The 19,051-nt window shown below is 33.1% G+C and overlaps 1 protein-coding gene across 1 annotated transcript in view; it reads right to left on the reverse strand.

The window, feature by feature from the left end:
- Positions 1-993: 993 nt before the first annotated feature.
- The window catches only part of LOC140443721 (sialin), a 130,366-nt gene continuing 112,308 nt past the window's right edge, over positions 994-19,051 (reverse strand). Inside the window, exons 4-6 of the mRNA XM_072535110.1 lie at positions 17,553-17,873; positions 15,543-15,921; positions 994-6,142 (exon numbers count right to left, since the gene is read on the reverse strand). Of these exons, the coding sequence (XP_072391211.1) occupies positions 5,595-6,142; positions 15,543-15,921; positions 17,553-17,873 (1,248 nt within the window). The 3' untranslated portion in view covers positions 994-5,594. The remainder of the gene's footprint in view (positions 6,143-15,542; positions 15,922-17,552; positions 17,874-19,051) is intronic.

The following is a 19,051-nucleotide window of genomic DNA, read 5'->3' on the forward strand; positions in this document are numbered from 1 at the left end:
GTTCTCCCTCAGAAAGGAAAGAACTGTTCAACGATAGTTAAATTTTCTGCTGGCTTGTAAATAGCAGCTAATTTTGAACTTAGCATGCTTCAAACATCAGCAATTGGTGTAGCTTTATTATTAAGTAAGGTAAGTTTGGAAAACAAAGTTTGACGATTGTAATCGTCGTCGTCCCATACTATATTATAGATGCTAGACATAGGTGATGTCAGAAAGTACAAAAAGTAAGTTTTCAAAAGAAAAATTCTAATGAAGATTTCCATATACCAAAACTGGTGTATGGAGATCTAGATAATATAATCATGAACTTTACCAACTATTAAAGTACCACCTATTTCAGAATTCGCTCACTCCAGAGAATTTAGATGGACTGATCATGCCGTGAGGATGGATGATAACAGATTGTCGTGATTAGATGGTCAAATGTAGGGCAGAAGACCAAAAGGCAGTCCACCAAAACTTGGGAGATCGAAGTGGCAGTGGATGTGCCAAGTACTATGTGGTTTCCATGCTACTCTACGGAGCATAAGTATGAACCACAATAGATGGTGGCATTCTTAAAAAACTCGAAGCTTTCAAATTATGGTAGTGTAAAAGAATATTACACAAGTTGGATGGATAGAGTACCTACGGAATTAATTTTAATAAGTTATTAATTACGGAAAAATCATTAGTACCAGAATATTAGCGTAGTGTTTTATGCACTCTTAAATTTCAAAAAAGTACAATTTAATAAATCTGGTGACGAAACTAAAATTAGTTTGAAAGGCAGGTTTAGGAAGAACATCATGAAAGAACTGTCAATATGACTGCTAATGTCCACTAAATGCAAATAGCGCTGTAAGATTTTGCGTCATTTGCATTTGTGTTCTCTTCTTGTGCCACAATAATAATTAACATGTACAAATCACGTATCGAATGTTTATCTAGTAATTCACCTGTTCACCTCAATATAGGTGCGTAAACTGGTTTTTATCAAAATAAAACTCATAATTCTGCTTCGTATTTTTATTACAAATATATCGTAGAAAGTTAAAAATATAACTCTTGGAATCAACTTTCATTCGTTCACTTTTTGAATATGTTTCAGTTCATATCCTAATACTTTTTAAAACTCGTTATACACAATACGTAAGTTTCAGTAAAAATAAATAAATTTTGTATAAATTGTTTAGCAAACAAAATAAAAACATACATTTTATGACATCAGATGATATTTAAATGCATATAATAAACTGCAAAGAACAACCAAAAATTATAAGATTATATATATTACAGTGCTTCTGAAACTACTGTTCTCTTGTGGCATGTCTACCTTAGAAATTATTGTATATATTTCAATCTGGAAATCGTTTTCAAAAAAATTCTGAAATAAATATTATGAATGCTCTTTTAACCTATAAATGTTTATTACAAGTAGATCAACAATAGTCAAAGATGACACACAACATTCGCAGATGACACAGGTATTATCGCATCTCGAACAGATCGCTAAAGAGCTTCGAATAACTTACAAACCCACTTAAATAAAATAGAAAAATGGTTAAAAAAATTGAAACAAAGCTACTGAAACAAAATCGACCTATATTACATTTACCTTCGAAGAGAGAGCTATCCACCAGTATACATATACAAATAACTGGGCATACATATATAGATAAAAGGTTAACATGGAGAAAACACATCTTCACCAAAAAAAAGCAGCTTGGACTCACTTTAACAAATGTACTGAATCCTGGGTAGACATTCAAAACTGCCAATTGAACATAAATTAGTGGTATATAAAGCCATAATTAAACCCATATGGACCTATGGCCTACATTTATGGGGCTATAACGTTTTCAAAATAAGGCATTGAGAACTATAGTGAACGGTCCATGGTACATCCTTAACGCAATAATAGAGAGATATCTGAAAGTTCCAAGCATCAAAAAAGAGATCAGCAAATACAGTAATAAGTATAAAGAAAGACTTAGTGCGCATCCAAATTATTTTGGAAGTGAATTGTTAAATACAGAGGGTGAATTTTGCAGACTGGAGTTTTATAAACCAACTAATCTATCAAGTAGATTTTAGAAAGATTATACCCATTATAAATGTTAATTTATTTTATTAAGTACTATCTAGACATTAGTTGGTAATTTAAAAAGGAAAGTTTTCAGTGGAATTCTGACCTACATGTCCTATTTAAAGAAAGTCTAACTTTTACCGATTGTTCCTAACAATACAAATTGTCGTCTTCTAAGATCAAGATATATGTCAGATACAGTAGGGACGTCAATTTGCAGGTATCTTCCAATTTTGCTAGGCAGCGGTTCCCAAGATAATCAAAATAAACCTAAGGTCAGTAAGTGAACAATTTTTCCAAACTACGATTTAAACTTTGATGGTTCACTTTCCGTCACAGAGACAGAGAGGGGAGGGAGAATGATAGAGTGAAAAAGAAGAGATAGAGAGACAGAAAGAAGATACAGAGAACGAGAGAGAGAGAGAGAGAGAGAGAGAGAGAGAGAGAGAGACAGCCAGAACAGACAAGTAGTAAGTACATTTTATACTATACTTTATAATTATTATGTTTTAGTCACACAAAGTAGATCATATATGAACAAAAAAAATCAATTACTGAAACCAGAAACTGTTAGTTAGCGGAGGAACTATTAAAAATAGAGGTAGGAATGAATTATTTAAACAGTTCCAAAATCCAATCATTTAAAATAGTGCAGAGATCCTCAACGCTAAATGAGAAGTGTGAATAAAATTTCAGAGTAGTAGCTATTTTTTTATAGTAACTGCTCATAACTAGTGACATATAACACATAACAATAAGAACTCAAAAAATGCACACAAAAAAATTTAATTTTAATTTGTTTATCTTCTCACAGTTTTACTAATTAACAAATAATATTTATTAAAGCTGTTACTTTTGTTCTTTATTTTATTTTGTTTGCTACACAAAATGTCAATCAACTTTTTAAATTTTTGGAAATATTTCGATATCACAATTTTAAAAATTGACGAAAGTGTGAATTTAACAAACTCAATTTAAAACATTTACGGAATTGTGGGTATTTATTATACATGACAATAAAGAAAGCCTATCATCAACTCCAGATAATATTCCTTTATCGTCGCATATGTTTTATTTTATTTGATAGCAGATTTTAAATATAATATTCTTTTAACAAGTAAACGCTGCATTGTTTAATTATTTCATCATATGGCAGTAGACAACTTTATAACTTTGACTTACAAAAGACAAATGTTATGTATGATGACCACCAATGCTTATAAAGTTAAAAGAATATAGATTATTCAAGTACGACGTCTAGCTGATATTTAGAAACGATTACAAAGAATAAATGTAGGTACTATGGCACTTTTGGATAAAAATGGGTATAACAATAATGTAGAATAATACATCAAAGAGTTGTTCGAAGACGAAATGGAAAAACTAGAGCGTATATCGTTGAAAAAAAAACGGGTACAGAAATGACAAATGAAGAAATACTGAAGATAAGATAAAATGATCTAAAAGAAGAGCGAATGGTATGCATCAATCGGACAATGGATAATCAAGTGGTGGTTAACTTAGATTTTTATTTGTCTTACCAAAAAGACAAAACCTAAAGATTTTTCCGTAAGATCATTCACAAAATTATTTCCAAATCTCGACATGGATACAGAAGCAATTGGATTCCGTAGAGGTGTAGGTAAATCGAATGCACACAAATGATACATCAACGCACACATACATCAACGAATACTCTAGAAGAAATCTTGAGAATCTCGATGATGTAAGAGCTGGAATAAAGGAAGTCCGAATAACAACATTAGGGCAACAGCATAAGAAGGATACGATTTGGCAGACGATCTAGAAGATTTTAGAGACTGGTGAACAACATAGAAGAAATTTGAGTATGGACAAAAATATGGAGTATCAATGGATAAGGAAAACTAAATTTACGAGACTATCAAAGTACCAATTTATTGATGAAAAGTTGACTATTAACAAGTAGAGAATTATCCCAGCGCAGTGATTAATCACTCAAACGATTACTACAAAAAAATTAGACTAGAAAAAGCATAAATAAATTTTGATAAACCAAGAAAAATACTTTCTATAATATACCTAAAACTGGACTTACGAGTAAGGCTGGCAAGGTCTTACTTTCCTCCATACTACTCTACGGAATGGGAGCATGAAACTCAAACGTGATGATTATTAAGAAACTGGAAACATTCGAATTGTGGGCATATATAAGCATCCCGAAGATTATATAATTTACAATGTAATAAGAAAAATTAATAAGGGAATGGAAATAATACCCCATCATCATCATAAATTAAGAAAGCTATATTACCTTGACACATTATGCGAGGAAAGAGATGACATGCTTCAATTAATTATGCAGGGAAAAGTCCTTATAATTTAAGAGAATAGTATGGATGCACATAATAATATGGTTGAGATGGTCAGTGAAAAATCTTTATCGACTTTCTTAGATAAAATATTGCTTTTTTTAGAGGAAACTTATAATCAGTATTGGGTTTAATAAACCCAATGGATGAAAATTTTGAATGATAATTTATTGGTATGTTAGCAAAATGGACAAAATTCTGAAGTAGACCATTAAGTATGATTACAAGTAGGCACATCCTTGTCAGATACAGAAAAAACCAATCATAGACATACATCTTGTTCCCGACAAGTATCAACTACAACGGACATATTAAAAAGCTGTTGTTTTTTGAGCATCAGTCTTCTGATGTAAAGCTCACTAATATACTACTAACTTGGCTCATTAAGGGTCAGTTCATCGGTTATAACAAATAATCTCCACGAAAAAGGTTAGGCGGGCTTGTAGAAATAACTTGAATGATAGAAACACCTGACAATATGGGAAATTCTTAATAAACAGTTTTTGGGAATATTCTTCTTCTTCTAGTTCCATGACCGTTATCGATCGTTGGATATCATGTTGGCTACCATATTCGCTATCGTGACTTTTTTTATTTATTTATTTGGGAATATAGAAAAATGTTTATTGAACCTGGAATGAAGTAAAAATATGAAAAAGAAATGCACAGGTAAATGGCAATTTCCTTAGAATAATAAAAAGTACAATAGTATTGGCCGCGTAAGAGAAAGCACTTTATTAAAAAAATACAAATACAATGCTTTGAGAATATTCAAACATAAAAATGCACCTGAGCAAGGATTAGGGTAGACCTGCCACCCCTAGCTCAGATACTAGTTCATAATAGTATTCATATAAAGCGGATTTAACCAAGTGGAAAACTATCATGTGGGCAGCAACAAAATATAGTAGTAGGGATTATCTTCATACTACTATAGTCAATAGTTTTAAAATGTAATTTTTTTTAAATTTCATAAAATAAATCCATTTTTCAACGTTTTATATTAAATTAATCTTATCTGATGAAAAAAAGTTAATGTAGCATCTGATTTAAGCTACAAAAACTGTACGTAACTATCTGCTATCAAATAAAAAAGTCTAAAAAAACTGTAACAAGTATTGTCAGGTTCACGCCATAAAAGGTATAAAGAATATACCTTGACCGCTTATTTTTCACTAAGCTATAGAGTTTGCTTCCTGTTCCTTTTCTTTCTCAATTTGTGTTTTTAGAGGTCGTAATTCTTTTCCTTCGTTTGTATTGCTTTGTACAGAATTGAATTTTTGTAATTTTCCTGAACCAAATATTAGATAAAATGCCGCAGCAAATGCATACGTTCCTGCTAAGATCCAGAAAACATATTTCCATGTGTGGAATGTACTTTCGGTTTTTGTGATAATTGCAACTATTTTCGTTGAAATCCATCCAGCTATAGATGAAAGAGTATTAGCAATACCAAATATTGTACCTGAAAAGTTGGGGGCAATATCAAGGACATTAGATAAATATCCTGCGGTCACAGCTCCGTTGAAAAACAATGCTAAGGTAAAGACTGTTACTGATAAAGCTGATGTTTTTCCCCAAATGGCTTGAATTCCCATTAATATAGCAGGAAGTAAGCACGCGAAAGTTGTGAAGACCTTTCGTGTTACTGTAGTTGACATCTTTCCAGATTTTCTTATTTTATCTGCCAGGTAGCTGGCTATGACTGCCATAACGTATTTACCTGAAAAATAAAAAAACAAATATACTTCATTTGATTTATTTAAATATTAGTTTATTTTAAAATAAAATATTTATAATCCCAGAAAATAACTTTAATCTCAAACTTATAGAGGGAACATTCCCAGTGGTTGGTTGTACTCCCTATGTTAAACAAATCTTAAGGACGTGTAAAACTTCTTGTTAAATTGGTACCTATATTAAATTAATAATGAAAATATCCAAACAGTTTACAAACTTTTTAAAGACGTTTGCGGTCTTATCAGACCATAATCAGTGATACCTAAAATTAAATTAATAGTACTTTAAAAGTACTTTAACTTTTGTGTTGTCTCTGGGTACGCCTGGACCCAGTAGTAAAATTCAAATGTTTATATATTTATTATATCGTAAATTTGAGACGTGATGTTTCATGATATCCTTAAGATAAGGTTTATATACAATTTAACGTATTTGAGTTTTGATATATCAGTTTGGTTTTCTTTGAAATGAAACACATCTGTTGTTTATGGGTCTACTTGTACCCAGAAGTGTTTGCAAATGTAAGTGATGTTTGTTTTGTTTATTTTTCTGAGATGGGTGATTAGATTTTATGGGTTCTATTTTCGGAAGCGTTTGTCGAGTATCTTTAGTGTTGTACCAACTAGAGTTGAGAGTGTGGTGTACAATCATTTGTGAAAAACAGAAAAATAAGCGCTTGCTGAAAAATGAGCTCCAGGAGAGGACTCACGGAAGAGGAATTACGAAAAATCCTTGAAGAAGACTCAGAAAATGAAGATGAATCTATCAATTTAGAAACCTTCCCTAGTTATGAAGAATTTTCTGAAGAAGATCATGTATCTACGGTTGACGATGACGATGAAAATAAAATAGAAGTTCCTGAACAAGAAGATTTACAATACTGCTCGCGATGTGACAGTTTGGAACAAATATCCACCACCTCAGTCACGTGTAAGGTAAGTGGTGGCTCAAGTGCTACACATATTTTCTTACTAAATTTGTGGGTTATACTAATTGAGTCGTATATTGTTTAGATCCATGGTTTACTTCTTCTGGCTGGTGTTCATAAAGGTGCCGGAGAATTTCTGCAGAAACTTTGGAGCAATTCTGATGGTAGGCCCATTTTTAGAGATACTATGTCTCTGAAACGATTTTGTAACATCAGAGAATAGACCACTGCCACCCGGGGACGCGCCCGATGGGGGAATATACCCCACACTATATCACCCAAACTATTCAATCAAGCTTTGGAAGACGTTATGAGGAAATTACAATGGGAAAAACGGGGTATTAACATAAATGGCCAATACTTGAATCACGTCGACAGTAGATATGCAGACGACATTGTATTAATAACAGATAAAAGGGAAGGCTTGCAAAATATGATGGATGAATTAAATAGTGAATCAACAAAAATAGGTCTACAAATGAATTATAATAAAACGAAAATTATGACCAACCAACCAGAAGAATTAATAATTACAATTGCACAAACAACTATAGAACAAGTAAAAGAATATGTAGGTATATTTGGGACAACTAATTAAATTAAATAAAGAAAATCAGACCGGAGAAATACAGAGAAGGATACGGTTGGCTTGGGTATCCTTCGGAAAACTTTCCTATCTTATATACTAAAACGCTAAGCCCTTTTCTTGTCCACCACTTTACTCAAAAACCATATTAGATAATTAAAATATTTTTTCGGAATATTATTAGTATTACGTATGAGATTGTCAAGATATACTTTTGGTACAAAAATTCACTTCCGGTTTTGAGATGACCGGAAGTTAAAATTTACTTTAAGTTTTAGACCCCACAATGTATATATGGATCGAAAGGTCTCGTCGAGACGAATCTAAATATGTACTTCCAGTTGCGATCCAACACCGGAAGTGACCCGAAACGCGCATAAAACGTCAAGATAGACACCGGATTCGTGATCAGCATGCAAAATTAACTGCTAAATGATATCCATGTCGACATTTGATGAACTAAAAATTGCATTCCGGTTTTGAGGTCGACTTCCTTAATCACTTTTTTTTTACTTTCATTATTATTCACGAATGTTATGTATATTCTTGCTTATATTGTTTGTATTGATCTCTTAATTTTTCACGCAAAATAAAAATTTCATTTAAAAAACTCGATGTCGAATTGGTCCGCTAGTATACTAAAAAATAGAAAATACCCCCAATATTTAAAAACAAGAGTCTTCAACCAATGTATACTCCCTGTTCTCACCTACGGTTCTCAAACTTGGACGTTTACAAAGGAAAACATGGAATAAATAGCAAAGACCCAAAGAGCCAGGCTATCAGACAAGAAAAGAAATACTTGGACCCGCAACAAAACAAAAGTGACCGATGTATTAACGCAGATAGCAAAACTTAAGTGGAAGTTAACTGGACATACCATAAGACAGAAAGACGACAGATGGAATAAAAATGCGATGGTCAGATGACTTGAAGAAACACGCAGGCCCGAAGTGGATACAAACTGCCTACAATAGAGAGACGTGGAAGAAGGAAGAGGAGGCCTATGTCCAAAATTGGACAGCAAGGGCTGTATAGATAGATAGATGACACTAACTCCACAGTATTAATATATTAACCAAAACCAAGTTGAAGAATTGGGATTTTGTAAGCTTTGGTGCAAGAAATTTACATAAAAGTATCGTAAATATAGCTTGAATTAATTTGAATACCGACCTGCCTGTCGCCATATTGGATAGTACATAGTGTCCATCGAGTTAGAATCTCGATGATAGTGTCACATCAAGTGGTCCCATTTAGAAGAAGTATCGTTTGTGTCATATTCCCTCTCTTACATATCTCTGCCTCAAATAGAGTCTATTTCAAACCATGCTTTTGCGAAAGAATTAGCTTTTCTGTTCTCAACGCAAAAAAACAAAAATAAAAATGACTAGGTTACGGCTTTTATTTGGGAAATCGAAACGTGAAATAAGGCGTTTATTTTGCAACTCTGGTTTATTCACAAAAACGATATTTGACTCAAAAGCTACATACGACTCAAAAGTGAACATAGCCCCAAGCCAATATTGCAGATGATTATAATTGCTTATAAAATTGGGACTATTATATAGATATGTATCGTCTTTGTATATCAGAACACGTGATATGATTAGTTCAAGTTAAATTTAATTATGATAATTTTTAAATAAATTTCCTACTTATCTAAGCTTAAAAAGTTTAGACTAACTTTGCACGTGAATAAATATACTTATTTATTATTAGTTTTTCGCAGTGATACGTAAAATATAGTATTGATAACATATCTAAACAAAATACACATGAACACGGGTCAACACAGGAAGTTACGATGGCGTGTCAATTATTCAATATAAGGAAACAGGGAAAATTTTTTTCGAATCTGTGATTTCAAATCGAGACTGTTTATCTTTTTAGAGTAGTATGGTATTTTATATTCAATTTTGAATTTTAGAGGAAAAATTGCATGCATTCAAATTTTATCGCCATGGTACAATTTATTTATGGCCTCGGTATGACTACACTGCTCTATAAGGGTAGTGTCACACGTGTGACAACATAAAACTTCGAAAATAAAGAATGTTCTATACAATAATACATTTTAAAACAATTTTTATATATTAATTAGAGAAGCAATATTTTATACATTGCACGATATTTAAACAATTGGAAAATTTACCGTGTAATTTAGTAAATAATTTTGTTTAAAAATATAAGTAGAAGGATATTAGCAGTATAAAATAAAAACTTTTAAAATGGAGAGTACAACATAGAGAGTCTTTACTCTCATGCATCAGTCTTTTGCTCTCATGCATCACATCTCTTTGCCTTTATCCTATACGATAATGCTATTTATCATCATCTTTGACTCGACAATCCTTTGTGGATCCTGGCTTACTCGATTCTTCGCCATTATGTTCAATTTCTGCCGACCTGTTGCCATCTTCTGATTTGTAATATCCCATCGGGATGTTAAAGGAGTCGGTTTCAACTCCATCTAAACACCTAATCCGCGGTCTCTGCTTCTTTTTATTACATGTGTTCCTATGGTTAGATTGTTAGCAATCATGTTATCTGGAATTCTTATTGTACGTCCAACTCATCTAAGTCACTGTGTTTTAATGAAAGATATAACGTTTGGTTAATTAAAGAGTTGATATAATTCGAAGTTATATCTTTTGCGCTACTGCCCTTGGTCGTTTATAGCTCCAAATATTTTTCGGAGTATTTTACACACGAATATTCCCAAAAGTCTTTTATCCTTCTGCGATAGGGTCCATGTTTCTGCCCCATATATGAGGACAGGTCTCAGAGCAGTGTGGTGTATATAATAATTTTGGTACTTCTTTGGATGTTTCTTGATTGGAATTGTTTTTGGAGTCTAAAGACTGTTTCCGATCCTCATTTGCTATAATAGCCTTAGCAACCAACATATACTTGGTTGGTGTTACCTTCGTTGATGACTAAACCTACCTAATTAGTCGCTGTTTTCAATGTTAGGAAATACTGCTCAACATCTCGCTTACTATTCCCTATTATGTCAATGTTATCAGCGTATGTTAAGATTGAGACTCGAGAAGAACCTGAGAAGAAGAGGAACTAGAACTAGAAAGTCAGCAAGAGCATAAAACTGTTGTCACCCCAACCAATAAATCCCATCTTTGAAGAGGCAAAGTGACTAAACGAGTTCAAAAAATCAAAAAATCGCTTGCTTGAGTCCATCCTTTATCTCGAAAAATCCTCTCTATCTTATAGAATTTAAGCCATTTATCATAACACCTGCTTTTAAGTTAGACATTGCCATTTCGTTAATCGAATAAGTTTCTCTGGTATACCAAACTCACGCATTGATTGGTAAGTTCTCTTGACACTGTCGTACACGGCCTTAAGTCGCCGTACGATAGGTTTTAATGTTAAATTCTACTCTTCGTAGAGAATATTGGCCCATATTTTGTACGCAGTTGTTAACAGGGTTATACTCTGTAGTTGTCACACTGGGGCTGGTAGCCTTTTTTGTGCAAAAAGGCTACCAGCTCCAGGACATGATCTCATTTTGCAAGACAAGAAATAATAGTCTTTTAGAGTTCACTGCAAATTTGATCAGTTCCTGTTGATCTGAGATGGAAAATCTCGTCAATGGTATATGATCTTTCGTTTGGGTTAAATAGATTCAATTGTTCCGATCTGATTGGGTGTTATCTGCTTATCTAATCTAGGTGTTCAAGAATGAGGCCGTATCATTTAGGATATTTCTCTCTTTGTCCTTACAGCTCCCTATTCTTGACTTAAACTCTTTTCTTATCTTGTTTAGATTTCTGTAGAATTTTCGAGTTTCGTTTTGATTTCTTAACCCTTCTACGCTTGCTTTTCGTCAAATTTTTTCTTTCTTCTTCAATTTAATATTTTTTCTTCCCTTCTTAGAGTCCAGTATTCATATTTTGCTGTTCATGCGCATCCTGCTTGATTTATCTTACGACTAAGCACTGAGACCTGATAAAACCTACTTTCACATGAAACTTGTGAGTTTCCCCACACCTGCTCTAACACTAGTTGATATTACATAATCTCTCGTTGTACTCTATTGAAAGTTTCCAAAAGATTGTCATTAATAACCATATATTTGTGTCGATGTTGCAATTTGTATCATCCATTTACTAGAAATAATGAACATAACGTATGGTCCTAAAGTTTTGGGAAAAATTTCACCTGGTCTGATTGAGAAGCAAAATGCATTTAACAAAGAAGGCCATGGAATTGAAATGTCATCAGTTATTGACATTTAATAAACAAAGCAGAATATTTTGGTTTGTGCTCTGCAAAATGTCTTATAAAATTGATATTCGTCGAGGTGTTTATAGTATGGCGAATGTCGAAACGAGATATTGTTAATATTTATCGAGATCAAAACATAAGCAAATCGACAATTTATCGCACAATCAGAGAATGTGAAGAAGGGATACCATGTGTTAACTTGCGTAAAAGTGGCCGACCGCGGATTTTGAACCCTATAAGAGAGGCAAGACTGATTGAAGCAGCTAAGAACAAAATTGGGGTCTCACAGCGAAAACTGGCCAGAAGATTTCATGTTGGAAAGCCTACAGTATACAGGACCCTATCGAGTAACAATATTATCTAACGGAAAAGAAGGAAAGCTCCAAAATACACAGAGGATCAATTAGAGAGAATTCCGAGATGTTGCCGCGCGTTAAGGCGAGTGCATTTCGTCAACAAGTCGAAACTTTACTTTACCTTTGTACCGAAAGCAGACAATCCCCCCAACCTACCTCAGGCTCGTCCAATTGAAGAGTTCTGGGCAATATTAAGTCGGAAAGTCTATAATAACGGATTGGAAGCACAAAATCAGGAACAGTTAAGACGCCGCATATATACAAAAATTAGAGAAATTGACGCCGAGGTCGTCCAAAGGATGATGCAACGTGTCAGGGGAATTATTAGGCAAATCGAAAATAATGGTCCCTTGTCTGTCATTTGAATTTTAATTTATAATAAGGATAGTTAAGTTAAATTGTTGAATATTTTAATAAAGATATAAGATTATTGTGGTCAGAGTTATATGCTTTTGAAATTTTTCCCAAAACTTTAGGACCATACGTTAATGGCAACAAGATGTATTCTTGTCCCATATCCCTTATTGTTATTTCTATAAATTATAATACTTTCCAAAATGCTTACTTTTCATATTTATTTTTAGTGCATGGCTATGACTCAGAGATTTTAGAGGAAAATCTGATTTCTACTTTTTTTTTTCTCTGCTTTTTTTTTACACTAATATATCTAATGGTATTATTTATACTGTCACCTAGACACCTATATTTTTTGCTATGTTTTCTAGATCTATTGACTTGCGGTGCCATGCTTGCGTTTATCTCACAACATCCTAAACTCTTGTGTCCCTACATCTGAAATATTTTCTAATATTTAAATTGACTTTATATCACATAAATATGTTTTCTTACGAATGTCGAATTATCTGGTGATATCAATATGATTTTAATATATGTTTAAATTGTCTTTTAACCAAATATGTATGTAAGATCTAAGAAATAAAGAAACTTTATACAAATATAGTGACATTATCCCTTCTTGAACTCACCCTAAAGTTCTATAACCCAGTTTTGTTGTTTTGTATCAAAAATGTCAATAATTAAAAACAGAAAAATTCATTAACCATGATCAAACTGATAATAATTTCCAATACTCATTTGTATTAAAACCTTGATAAAATACTTAATAGTAGACCGTTAGAGTACATTAGTATGATACATACGGTATTTAACGCATATTAGTGTGAGCTAATGATCCCATGCTTGCGTGATTATCGGAATTGGTTTTCAAAATGTTTTTAATCAGTATAGTGAAGTAGTACATGCTTCCTTTGTGTTAAATTACCAAACAAATAACATTTTTGTTGTATATCAATACTAAAATAAAGCTAATACTTAACCTTTTCAATGTATTAATTGTACACATTCAGGGATTGCTATAAACGCATAACTATTATTATTAAAAAATATATGTTAACAGAGAAGAGTAGCATTTACCATAAACACCAAATCAGTACAAATTACTGCGTAGCCATCATTAGTAGGAATAAGCCACGACTAATGGAAGTGTTCAAACAAATTGATCCTGAAGCAAGAAAAAGAGGTCTCAAAATAAACGAAGCAAAAACGAAGTATATGACAGTCAAAAGAATAACTGACAATGAAAATAATATCACAATAGACAACTATTCCATCGAACGAGTGGATGCCTTTACATATCTCGGCACAGAAATCAATCAGAAGAACTCCGTAAGTAGCGAAATTAATGCACGTATTTCCAGCGGAAATCGTACATACTATGCTAATAAAAGATTGATGACATCAAAATTATTAGACAAAAGAACCAAAATGACTATCTACAGAACACTGATTAGACCCGTAGTAACCTATGGATGTGAAACTTGGGTAATGACGAAAAAAGATGAAGCCCAACTCAGGACATTCGAGAGAAAAATACTGAGGAAAGTATATGGCCCGGTACAAGAGGAAGATGGCACATGGAAAATCAGGAGAAACGACGAGGTTAATGAGTTAAATGAAGGTTATGACATTGTAAGATTTGTGAAAAGTCAAAGACTGTCATGGCTGGGACATGTGCAGAGACAAAACGATGCAAAAACAACAAAGAAAATGTTACAATGGAAGCCCATAGGAAGGCGAAAAAAAGGAAGGCCCAGAACAAGATGGTTGGATGACGTGGAAGACGACCTGAAAACAATGAACATAAGACAATAGAGAAGAAGGACACAAGAGAGATCTGAATGGAAGGACATAGCCAGACAGGCAAAGACCCATCCAGGGTTATGATGCCAAAAGAAGAAGAAGAGCATTTACCAAGACACATAATACAAACTGCAATTACTTGGGTCTCCAAAAGTAGACAAAAGAGATAATAGATTTATATAAATTATTAATACGGAAAAGCAGCTGGCCCTGGAGATTTCGCCCTGAATTGTTAAAATGTTACAGTGACAAATAATATAGATATCTATCAAAACCTAAATGGAGAACATACCTCTCAATAATTGAAAACATATCTCTACCATTTATAAAAAGTTTGCCATAATTTTCGTTGCCTTTTAGTTACTAATATCATTAGTGGAGTCTACAGAACACTAATAAAAAAATTGAGATGGGTACAAATACTGAGAGTCTGCTGAGAAACAGGCAGGCCTTCGATGGGGTAAGTCCATTATCCTATGTAAGATCACCTTTACACTGTGTCATCCTCTTCTTCTTTTTAAAGTACACTCTCCACAATGGAGGTTGGCTACTACAATTGCAAAATCTCTGTTGGCCAACTTCGCTTAGATTTGCCAAAAGATCAGGTGGGTTAGCGATTATAGCAAAGATCTGCGTAAATATAATAAGGAACTGAGAATGGCAAAAAGGCTGCAAAAGGCACTGAGAAGGTCTATTTATTTTCCTTGTTTTCCCGTGTTCGTTACGGTTACTCTTAAGTATTCAAATTTTGACACCTTTCCAAAACTGTAGATAGCCTCATCTCCTTTTATTTTGATATGTTCGCTATAATTTATTATGTCTCCCCTCTTTTTCATATATTGCGTTTTTGTTTGGTTTATTTTTAATCTGTATTATTTCACTTCTTACGTAAGGTAATAATAATATTACTGTAGTATTTAATACAACTATTAAATATGTTTATAAACTTCGAAAAAAAAAAAATGAATATATAAAAGGAGGCAATATAAAAGATCCGACGTTTAAAAACTTTCTGACCTGAGAATACAGAAAGCAATAAAACTTTACTTAATCTTTACTTAAAAACAATCTATACCTACTCACAAATAAAAAAAATAATACGTACCAAAATAAGGAAGACTTGATAACAGTCCATTTTTCTTAATATTAAAATGTAGGACATCATTCACATATGTGGGCAATTGGTTTACAACAGTAAAATATCCAAATACTGAGCACCCATGTGTTACTACAATTGCCCAGACTGGCATACAGGTAAGTAAAGCTTTATATGGAAATTTATCGGGTTTCATGTTCTTAGCACCTCCTTCAAATTCGGCTATTTTATCTTCGATATCCATCCTCTCTTCCTGGCTTATTCTGGGATGTTGAGCGGGAGAATCGAATACTAGCACAAACCAGAGTATAGACCAAACTATACCTACGGCACCAGTTACGTAAAAAACACTCTCCCAACCAGATACACTGATTAAGTAACCACAAACCTGCACAAAAAAATTGTTCATGAGTTTTTAAAGTCCACATAGACATTCGTCTTCTTTGTAAGATACGTAATCTAGAAGTAAAACAATTATAGCACAGAATATTCTGAGTTTATTTTATTGTTTGATATTGGAAATGCTAAGCTTATTACTTATTATATATGAAATTTGCATTATCATTTATAAACTTCCTAACATTAGTCAAAACATACCCAGGCGCCGACATCAAGTTAGATCACAACCCAATTGCTAAAATAAAACTTAGGTTGAAGAAGATACGACGCAATCTAAACAAAAAAATATGATACTAGGCAACTAAATTAGGAACATATGAAACAAAAAGTAAAACATCATTTGCAGGAGAACTTGCATACCGTTATTCAAGCGGATACCGCCACATATTTCTGTAATATTGTAGCCTTTGAATGTGTCCGTAAAGGTGTCCGTTCAAGGAGCTCAAGTCTTCACGGAATGCTTTGTTAACAGATTGACAGCGTAAAATTTTAGGAAAACAAGTAACAAAATGTGAATTTTCCAACCTTTTGGGAAAAGCTTAGCGCAGTAATCGAGAACCTGTTCTGGTGAATGGCTTTGGATAAACAGGTATTTTTCTTCTAAATCGAGATTTCATTTGTAAAGAAAAGTTTAATCCTGAAAAGTTAAAACGATATTATGAAGAGGAAAATATTCCAGACACTATCATTGACGAGCAAAGTTCTACGGGTAAGCAAACTCCGATCCCATATACAACCTCTTGCAGCTCTACTACAGAAAGCCAGAATTGCATTGCATCAACTTCCATTGCACCCTGGGAGAACGTTCTACTAGCAACAGTGAAACCTTCTCCGCAGCTAGAACAAAGGAAAAGGAAAAGAATAGATGTTGCTGAGGTAATCACAACTAAAACCTATTTAGAACACCTACAGTTATCAAAAACTAAGACAAAAACCTTCGAAGAATACGTTCAAAAAACAGTCAAAGTTAAGTAGTGTCGATGAAAATTGCGAAGAAGTTGTTTATGCAGAGAGTGATGAGTCATACAAAGCTCCAAATGACAATATGGAAGAAGGTGCAGTTACACCTTTTATTATAATAACTACAAGTGAAGTTTACCAAGCAGACCACAGTCTCCCCGCCAAGGTCCACAGAGACCCTAAATTAACGAAAATAGACGAACAAGAAGAATGTTAATACTCTTCTCTCTCAATTAATTTTTTAATTTCTAGTGAAGAAGACATAATACATTACTAATATATATATCTACAAACAAAAAGAAAGTGGTGTGAAACTCAACTAACTTCCTAAGTAACTGCAAAATAGAACTAAATCTAAAAAAACTAATCGCATTATAGTGCATAAAGTTGTTGCTATATTGACAATAGTTGTTTTGAATTTGTTATCTAATGAACAATTTAAAGCATTGTATTTTTAAGTTAATTTTATGTAGATGATGGAATTAACGACTATCACAGAAAATTATGACGGCAATTACAATTATTTGTGACTATAATCAGCGAAAACGATACAAATTTAAAATAAAAATATATTAAAATTAATGTAACAAATGCAAAGTACTTTAAACCAAAGTCATAAGCTTAGATTTGCCTATTCGATTAGTATTTGGATTAGCTTACCGGTAATGTTATCGCGGCTCCTAATGCGCTAGCCATCATATTAGCCATAAATTTAGATCTCTCTAGTGGCGGTATCCATTTTGCAGCCATTGGAGGCATGGACGGCCATGTGGCACCTAGTGCAAATCCCACTAGTGCTCTTAGAATCACTATCGCATAAAAGTTCCAATAACACGCTGCTGGTGTTAGAACTGTCAACAAACTTGCCATTAGCATTCCTCCTCCAAAAATTTTTTTAGCGCCTACAATTTCAGCCATTCGGCCTCCGGGTAATTCTGTTAGAACATAACCCCAGAAAAAGCTTCCCAGAATGTCGTTTTTCTAAAAAAAAAAACATATATACAGTCAAAAGTGACTACAATTTAAAATGATCAATAGCATGCAAATTGTATCAAAAAAAACATAACATGGGTATTTTTTAATGAACGATGCAATGTTTCTAACTTTGAAGTACCTCTGGTCAACGAAATAATGGAATTTTGTTTTTTTTTATTAACAGAGACATGAAACGTCAGACAGGCTTAATCTCCTTAATCTCAACTTTAAAGTATTAGCGCAAACGCTGTTGTTATATATGAAGCTTGGTTATAATTTAAAGATTCTGGTTACAAAATACAAAATAAGAACCATAAAGTTAAGTAAAATGTTTGGTGGTGCAACAAGTAAAATATATAAAAATGAATTACAATCAGATTACAATCGGTTAAATATATATAAAATATTATAAACCACTAGAAAGTGGTTAATGGAAAGAGCAAACTAGCGTTGGACACCTTATAGAGCGAAAGAACTGAATATTTATATAGACCTAATCTCCAATATATGTGAAAAGGCAATAATGGGCCAAACTCCTGGAACAACCTTAACCCATTAAAATACAACGGGGGGTCAGACCATTGACATAATAAGAATATACTAGAAATCGTGAGCAAAATAGTGAAACGCGGAGCACTCCATCGGTGGTCTATCTATCTCTTTTTAGCAGCGCAGGTGTATTACCAAAGAATATAGACGCATATGCGTTTATATTTTGGGAATTTTACATTTATTATATATATATATATATATATATATATATATATATATATATATATATATATATATATATATATATATATATATATCCCGTTCATAGCGTAATCCGCCTTTGGGTTCCCGTTCGCCAGGACTGTCTATTCTGCCAGTTTTGTTCAGATAGATTTCTTGCTGACAATGCTTTTGAAATTCCTTGCATCCATGTTGTTGGTGGTCGTCCTCCTTTTCTTTTCTCTGGTCCATTAGAATATCCATTCTAATATTTTTTTGGTAGTCTTTCTTCCCCCATACGTCTAACATGCCCGTACCATGTTAATTGTTGTTTTTCGATGTCTTCTATAATTGATCTTTGTACATTCATTTGATTCCTTATGTCCTCATTTCTCATATGTTCTAATCTATACTTTCCCGCTGCTCTCCTCCAAAAATCCATTTCAACTGACAATAGGTTACCTTTAAGTTTT

This window comes from Diabrotica undecimpunctata, chromosome 6 (genome assembly GCF_040954645.1).
Source record: "Diabrotica undecimpunctata isolate CICGRU chromosome 6, icDiaUnde3, whole genome shotgun sequence".
NCBI classification, from domain to species: Eukaryota; Metazoa; Arthropoda; class Insecta; order Coleoptera; family Chrysomelidae; genus Diabrotica; species Diabrotica undecimpunctata.